At 46.5% G+C, this 8,718-nt stretch overlaps 1 protein-coding gene across 2 annotated transcripts in view; it reads right to left on the bottom strand.

The window, feature by feature from the left end:
* Nucleotides 1-394: 394 nt before the first annotated feature.
* Nucleotides 395-8,718, bottom strand: part of coq8b (coenzyme Q8B) — a 28,136-nt gene continuing 19,812 nt past the window's right edge. For both annotated transcript variants that reach the window (XM_041179093.1, XM_041179092.1), the window contains exons 11-15: nt 5,432-5,573; nt 4,940-5,047; nt 4,084-4,149; nt 3,128-3,214; nt 395-1,044 (exon numbers count right to left, since the gene is read on the bottom strand). In XM_041179093.1, coding sequence (XP_041035027.1) covers nt 736-1,044; nt 3,128-3,214; nt 4,084-4,149; nt 4,940-5,047; nt 5,432-5,573 — 712 coding nt within the window. In that variant the 3' untranslated portion in view covers nt 395-735. The remainder of the gene's footprint in view (nt 1,045-3,127; nt 3,215-4,083; nt 4,150-4,939; nt 5,048-5,431; nt 5,574-8,718) is intronic.

Below are 8,718 nucleotides of genomic sequence, written 5' to 3'. Positions count from 1 at the left end.
TCTACCACAACTCCGCTTTCTCCACTATCTCCATAACCCTCGATTCCCTTAGTACCAAAATATCTAATCGATTTCTGACTTAAATACACTCAATGACCGAGCACCGCAGGTCGCTGCTTGTAGTGAGGGAGTGCTGCACTGTTGGAGGTTCAGCTTCTTCAGGTGAAATATTAATCTGGGGCCCTGTGGGTAGATGTAAAAAATCCAGTGGCTTATTGAAGATGAGCAGTTGTTGTTACTGGGATCTTGCTGTGCACAAATTGACAGCCGAGTTTCCTACATTACAACAATGAGTAAACTTTAAAAAAAAAGACTTGATTGTCTATAAAGCACTTTGGAACATCCTGAGGTCATGGAGAGGCATTGTATAAATTCAAGTATTTCAGACTACAAATTATCCAAAATATGGGTTTAATAAGTATTCATTATGTATATTTTTTTATATAGGGAAAAAGAAAATGCTCTTACGCTGACACCTGATCTTGCTGCTCAATGATCCAGATTTCAAACTGTTCAACATTCAAATACCCCAGCAACTTCACCCCCAGTGAGCCTAAAAGAGACAGCAAATGGTCCAGCAGCGTTCTGTACCTGGAGTATTCAATCGGACAAGCCGGTTTGTTCAAATTCCATTTGAAACAATGCTCCACCCAGCTATGAAATGTTACACAGAAAGAATGTCTCAGGTCAGTTTTCTCTGAACCTTGGCTGAACCCTGGTTCCACATGATTGTGTCTATTTACACTGTTGCATATTAACCAGCTCCTGTTCCTCTTGGTTAAAGTATCTGGAGTAGATCTGGTCAAACATCTCCTTGCAAGGAATGGAGGCTTGTAGTCGGGAGCAGATGAGGAAGGAGCCAGCCATTTTGCGATGGAGGGAGTAGGATTCCTCGGGAGGAGGGGTCAGTCGATGCTTTAGCATCACCGGGATTAGGCTCTGGATCCGCCGTGTGGTGTCTTGAGTCCCAAAGTCGAAGGATTGTGGCTGAGCAAATGCCTCCCCAAGAGTCATGACAGCGTCAACGTGAGCATCCTCAAACACCTGAAAGCAGCACAGTAAACTGGTTCCATCAGAGTGTCAGAGGCACAGTAACCTCATGTCGCTTGCCAGTGCAACCAATGGCATCATCAACCTTACCCCTTTCCCTCCTCCGCGTGCCTTTCCCAGCTGCATTCTCAATTGACATTTCTGTCTTCAGATCTCAGACCCACCCCATCAACAAGACCTTGTACTTCCCCGGCTCAGCTCATCTGCTGCTGCAAGCTTCACCCGCGCCTCCAGACTCGACTATTCCAACCCACTCCTATCTTCCATCCTCTAAACTTGAGCTCATCCAAAACTCTGCTGCCTGTATCCTAACTCGCATCAGGTCATGTTCACCCTTCACTAACATTCCCTCTAAGTTGCATGGGTGCACAATCAGGAACTTGCCGCAAAGGGAACAAATAGGCCATGCAATAGAGGCACTCCCTTTAAGATGCACAGCTGTATGTCAATCGTAAAGGGATCTCACAGCCGGCCAGGCATAAGAAGCAGAAGTTAGAGGGAACATTGCCTATCACCCATTGTGCTCACTGACCTACACTGGCTCCCAATCAAGCGGTGCCTTGATTTTAAAATTCTCCTTCTCATTTTCAAATCCTTCCATGGCTTCACCCCTCCCTAGCTCCACAAATTCCTCCAGCCCCAAAACCCTCCGAAATATCCGTGTGCCTCTTAATTCCGACCTCTTGAGCTTCCCTGATTTCAATCACTCTATCACTGGTGGCTGTGCATTCAGCTGCCTGGACCCTAAGCTCTGGAATTCTCTCCCTAAACCGCTCCGTCTTGCTACCTTGCTTCCCTCCTTTAAGAAGCTCCTTAAATCCTACCTCTTTGACCAAGCTTTTGGTCACCTGTCCTAATATCTCCTTATGTAGCTAGGAGTTAAATTATGTTTGATTATCCTCCTCTGCTGCACCTTGAGACATCATACTACAGTAAAGGCGCTATATAAATACAAGTTAGCATCTGCCTCAGTCTCGCCTCTGATCTCAAGCAGAAATCGCCTCCTTTGCCGAAACTCCATTCATAAAATTTGGTTTCTCTCTTTGTGCAAAGATCCCTTTCATTCCCTTCAACATCTCTTAAGACCACCCTGGCCCCCGGGTCCTGCTCCTGTACCTGGCAGAAGCCTCCCTCGTAATGATACAAGGAAAAGCCCAATGTTGGATAGACACTGCTCCTCTCAGTGAAGCGTCTTGGGATGTTTTAGTACATTAAAGAAGCTAGACGAACGCCATCACAACCTTTCTCATCTATGTTCTATCGATGCTGCGCTGGTCAGTCCTCTGAGACTTCCTGTCTTGTTTCTCCCAAGCTGTAAACATCCTACACGACCATCCCAAACTTCCTTCCTCAACAGTGCCGAATACAAGAGCCCACAAGGACCTACCATTCCAACTCTGTCCTTCCAGGCCACCTTCTATAACCCACAGGCTTTTCAACCACCTAAGCATTGCTTCCTTATCAGTCCCTGGTTAGGCCTCAGCTGGGGGGGATTGTGTCCAATTCTGGGTGCCACACACTTTTAGGAAGGATGCAAGCCATTGGACAAGGAGCAAAGGTATCAGGGGTGAGGGGCTGCAGTTACATACAAGAGGTTGGAGAAGTTGGGATTGTTTTGCTAAATGTAGAGAAGGTTAAGGGGAGATTCAAGAGAGGTGTTCCAAATGATGAAGGGTTTTGATAGTTTCTCCCTATCGACTCCGTTTCCACCGGCAGGAGAGTCACCAAACAGAGCACACAGATTTAAGATAAATCGGCAAAAGAGCTGGTAGGGAGACAAGATTCTTTTGTAATGCAGTGAGTCGTGATCTGGATGTACTGCCTGAAAGGATGGTGGAAGCAGATTCAATAATAACTTTCCAAAGGAAATTAGATAAACCCTTGAAGGGAAAAATATTTGCAGGGCCTTGGGGAAAGAGCAGGGGAGTGGGAACAATGGGATAGCTCTTTCAAAGGTGGGCCGAATGGCCTCTTGCTGTGCTGTGCTTCCTGTTACCATCTTGAATGGCCTGGCTCTAACGTGAAGGTTTTGCCCTCTGTGCCCTGCACGCCCCAACTGAATGAGTTTTGGACTTGCCTTTGTCTCGTAGCCAGTGAGGAACTTCAAGTCCCGGGACTTCTGTAGCACTTTCTCCCGGTCACCATCAGCAGCTGCTCGGACCACCTGCAAGAAAAGACATCGGACATTGCAGCTGCAACTATGAGGAAGGAATTAAAAGTGACAATGATACTTCGCTGGGTGTTCCTGCTTGGAGGCTTGTGACCATTGCAAGGCTCTCCATGACGAACCTCTGTAGGCACCCTTGGGCTCCAGCATGCAACTCATCACTGAATCGGCCCCTGACCCAACAGAAAGCTAGTATTTTCCCAAGTAAACAACATAGCTATTTCCCACAGGTCCTGCAGTTGATATGTGAGCGATTACTGAGAACAGTGAGTATCATCTAACCTCGTTGTGGCTGGGTGGATAGCACTCTCCTGCCCATGAGTCAGAAGATCGAGGGTTCAAGTCCCCCTCCAGATACCTGAGAACAAAATCGAGGCTGACATTCCAGTAGAGTACCGAAGGAGTGCTGCACTATCAGAGGTGTCGCTTTTCAGATGAGACGTTAAACCAGGGCCTCAAGTGCATTCTAAGGACATAAAAGGTGTCATGGTGCTATTTGGAAGAGGAGCAGGGGAGTTCTCCCCCTATGTACTGGCCGATTTTTAATCTTTCAAACAACACCACTGAAGAGAGACAGGTTACCTGGTCATCATCACATTACTGTTTGTGGGAGCCTGCTGTGTGTAAATTGGCTGCCAAGTTTCTTCCCATCACAACAGTGACTACATTTCAACTGTGCCCCAGTCTCTGGAGTGGGACTCGACTATCGGACTCAGAGGTGAGAGTGCTGAGGTACGGTGAAATGTGGTTGGCTGTGGGAGGACGAGAAATCATTCGTACAAATATCCAACCAACACGAGCTCTGCTAACAGAAACCCTAAAACGTTTTACATGCTATAGGGAAAGAATGGAAACTTTGCACATACCTCAATGTAGTTATCTGTAAATTCTTTAGCAAACTCTCGACTTGCTCCAAAGTCCAACAACGTTACCTGATGGAGCAGAAGTAAAGAGTTAATTCCTCCTTGTCCTAGCAACATTGCAGAAAAGGAGGACTTTTCCACCCTGACTCCAGGGTAGCCCAAAGTGTTGTACAGCTCAGGAAATGCTTCTGAATCATCGTTGTAATGTGGGGAAGGGTGGCATCAATTTGTGCGCAGCAAGCTCCTGCACTTGTGTGCTTCTAAGAAGCCAAGGGATGTTTGACACTCACTTGTCTCATCTGAAAAATGACAGTGCTGCACACCCTCAGTATGGCACTGGCGCATCAACTAGGATTTTGGGCTCAGGTCTTTGAGTAGGAAACGAACCCACAATCCTCTAACTCAGTGGCGAGAGTGCTACTGACAAGTAGGTAACTAGCCATAGTCCACAAAAAGTCATAAGCATCCCTCTCCATTAAAGAGACACAACTGGTTACATAGCTTGAGGGACACCACTCCACATCCAGCGAGGGGCAAGACAAGGAGACAGGCCTCCATACACTACCACAGCCAGTACAGGGATTGAACCTGCGCTGTTGACGCGATTCTGCACCTCACTCAAGCCAACTGAGCTAACCCACTCCTTTAAAAAAAGCACTGTAGAGTGCAATTTAGCTTCACCACAGAGTAACAGCCCATTCCCCACAGTGTCATTCGCTCCTGACTGAAGGCAAGGTGCCGGGAACTAAACAGGAGGTGGAAAAAATATGCATCAAAATTTCAGTCACCACAAATAAGAGAACTCGCTGAAGCGGAAAGCGGGGGACGGGGTGGGGGATGGACGTTAGACGTGACGCACCTTCTGCTTCCTCTCATCAAAGAAGAAATTGGACCAGTTCGGATCAGTCTGCATGAACCTGAACTCAAAAACCTCACGAAGACACAGCTCAAGGATGTTGAAACAGATCTGGAAAAAGAACGTAAAGTTTTTACCGAAACAGGAATTCCTAAAACAAGAAAATATAGATTGTGTTCTAGTGGATTTCCTGTGGCACTGCTCCCTATGGAGTTGATTGAATTGTGCTTCAGAACAATAGGAACGTTATACGGTGTAAAACATGCTGTATTATTTGGTTAAGGTGAGTTTAGGTGGGAAAGGAATTTGTAACTTTTACAGTATCGGTTAATATTAGCTCCAGCTTAGAAACAAGGAATGTTAATCGCCTTCCTTCCTCATGTGTGCTGATGTACTATTTTATACAGACAAGAACAATTTGTCTGTCACACTCGGTTACAGAGGGCAGACCGAGCGGCAGCAAACGGAGAGTCTATAAACCGTCTGTAGGCAAACCTTATTTCGAGTGTTTTGATCGAGATCCTCACACTTATCCAGAGGTACACCAGTCACTAGCTCTGCGGTGAGAATCCGCTTTGTGGTGAGTTCATCGATCACTTCTGGGACGTAGAAGAAAGGATCGTCCTTCAGGAGTTCCCTGTCAGGGCCAGAGGACAGACCGCAGGTTAGACTCAAGTACAATTCCTCTCGAGACTTCCTGGTCCCAGGCAATCACCTGCCGTGTGAGAACAGCGACCATCTTACACCACCATCACACACGCGCTTCAGGTTAGAGGCGCCACTAGTAGAAACTCTGCAATGGGAATGGCCAAACTGCACATCTGAGCTCAAGACCAGTTCTGAGGAAGTGTCATATTCAACTCGAAATGTTAACTCTGTTTCTCTCTCCACAGATGCTGCCAAACCTGCTGAGTTTTTCCAGCATTTTCTGTTTCTATTTCAGATTTCCAGCACCTGTAGTATTTTAGTTTTATTTCAGGGATTGGTCTTAATCATCTCCACAGGATTAAATTACGCACAAATTATCTCACCCAGTTGCATCACTGTTTGGAGGAACTTGGAATTCAGAAATGCTTCTACTCCTACTGCTGAAAACGTATAACATTTACAAGATGCGCCAAGGCTCCTTCGAAGGCACTTTCCAAACCTGCGACTTCTACCACCTAGAAGGACAGGAGCAGCAGTTGCACACGAACACCACCACCTTCAAGTTCCCCTCCAAGTCACTCACCATCCTGACTTGGAAATATATCGGCCGTTCCTTCACTGTCGCTGGGTCAAAATCCTGGAACTCTCTCCCTAACAGTACTGTGGGTGTACCTACACCACATCGACTGCAGCGTTTCAAGAAGGCAGCTCACCCCCACCTTCTCAAGGACAATTAGGGATGGGCATTAAATGCTGGCCCAGCCAGCGACATTCACATCCCAAGGATGAATAAAGACCATGCACTCTATTGGTAAGTAACTGTGTTCAGGCACCAAGAGAAGTTCAGAAAACCTCTGCTTACCACCAATCCTCCAGCCCCTCACCAATCAACGATCAGCAGAGATAAACTCAACGGTGGTATCAACTGCAACAACAAGTTCATTTATCATCTGCTTGTTCAGTTCTCTGCCCAAAGGCAGGTCCAACCCTCAGCACTGCAATTTCCACCACTGGCAGGGCAAGAAGGCAAGTCCCAAATCCTCCCCAGCCAGAACGGGGATCGAACCCCGTGATGTTGGCACTAATCTGATCCACACTGGCCATCCAACCAACTGGGTTCCCCCAGGGAGTCTGAGTGGCTGGGACAACGCACACTTTTACATGCACGTTGTAGTCTGGAGCTATGGATAGTGATGGTAGAGGCTCCAACTTTCTTCCCATCGCATGGCTGACCGAGAATCTCTCCTCTCATCGCCTGCTATTGGCGTGTGTGGGAAGGATTTGCAGGTTGATACTCAACCTGTTTGGTTGCGTCATGAACTCACCTTCCTTGCCATCAAGTCCTGGAGTGGGACTCGAACCTGGAACTTCTGGCTCAGAGGCAGGGGCGCTAACTCGCTGTGCCAGAAACGCTCCCTAAGTTCCCTTTATATAGCACTTTCAATGCAGTAACATTCCAAGGTACTTCACAGCCAGAGCTTGACAAAGAAGCCACAGAAAGCGATACAGATAGCAGGCTTGGTAGATTTTAACGTTTTAAAGGGTAGGGAGATTTTTAAAGGGCAGAGAGGTTTAGGGAGAAAATTCCAGAGCTTAAGGCCCAGGCAGCTGAAGGCACGGCTGCCAATGTCGGATCGACTGAAATCTTAAAATCAGGGACCTACAGGAGGCCAGAACTGGAGAAGCGCAGAGATGAGGAGGGAGTGAGGGCATGGAGAGATCTCAAAATGAGTGTGAGAATATTAAAATCAAGGCGTTGCCTAACTGGGAGCCAATGTGGATAAACAAGCGCAAGGGGCGATGGGTGAACAGGATTTGGGGCAAGTTAGGATACGGACAACAGAGTTTTAGATAAAAGAGCAACAGGGCGATTGCTCAGCCTGTATTCTACCCACAGGGGCAGTGAGAGCAATCAGAGCCTCAGACTGAAGCCCAATAAACCGATGATTGAGAAACAATTAGTGGGAAAACAGCACCACTGAGTGGTGGAGCAGTGAGTTACAGTCCCTGCCTTCTGCCTCAAACTCAATGCAGGCTCAAACTCACTGCTGCTGGCCTGTGACTGTGTAGGTGCTTCTGGTTCTTACTCCACTGGTTTTATCTGTTTCAATTCCACAGATTGAAGATTTATTCGCCTATAGCAGTATAGAGGTCAACCATTTTGAAACCTCAAGGAATTCAAACAGGCAAAACCAGCAAGGCAAGAATATAACCAGCATCATGAGAATGCAAATTTGCAGTTTAAGTTCATACAAGATATGCTGAGAACATGCAGATTAATATGCATCTACTCATGTCCCCCAATCTAGATCCATAACCTTACGTAGGGTAAGCACTTCCTGGTCACATTCTGTGACATGATTTTTAGTCATATCAAGAATTATCATTGTAAACAATGTCAATATTTCCCATTCAACTTTGCTATGCCAATGGTCATGGTGTAGTGGCAGGCTTTGCCCACTAAGTGGCTCTGTGGAGTCTGTTTCTGTAGTTTCTCAACTCCATTCCCACCCTTGTACACAAAAAAAACCTTATATTCGTCAATGGCTTTGGGCAAAGTCAATTTACTGATCTGACATTAGGTCTTATTTCATCACACTTCAGTTGTGTCTGAGGCCCAATCTGTCACTTTTCCCAATTGTTGGGACCTCTGAACTAACCAATCCCTCTTTCATAACAGACCCCTCTCCAACAACTCTTGCCATATCCTGACTCACCGTGAGTAATGCCGAAGGGTATCCACTAGCTGGAACAGAGGAGCTGTCCGGAATGAGAAATGCCCAAGTCCACCCCTCAGGTCCATCAACCCTCCCATTACAACAGCCAATTTGTAATTTAATTAAAGCCAATGATTTTACTTGCACCCTCAACCAATCCCACCAAAACAGATTAACCACTCGCTGATCTCATTGCTGCTTATGGGACTTGGCTGTGTGCAAAACGGTTGTCATGTTTTGCCCTCATAACCAGTGATTATAAATGTTAAATTCATTGGATATAAAGTGCTTTGGACCTGGGGTCATGAAAGGTGCTATATTTTTTTTCTTTCACAGGTTGCCCTGTGTGGGGTGAATCAAATCTGTTGATTAAGTTTCAGAGGATAACTTTAGAGCCCTATGGTCCTCTGAGATAAT

Source organism: Carcharodon carcharias, chromosome 34, assembly GCF_017639515.1.
Source record: "Carcharodon carcharias isolate sCarCar2 chromosome 34, sCarCar2.pri, whole genome shotgun sequence".
Classification (NCBI taxonomy): domain Eukaryota; kingdom Metazoa; phylum Chordata; class Chondrichthyes; order Lamniformes; family Lamnidae; genus Carcharodon; species Carcharodon carcharias.
The sequence above is the reverse complement of the archived record's forward strand: the minus strand, read 5'-3'. Positions and strand labels throughout refer to the sequence as shown.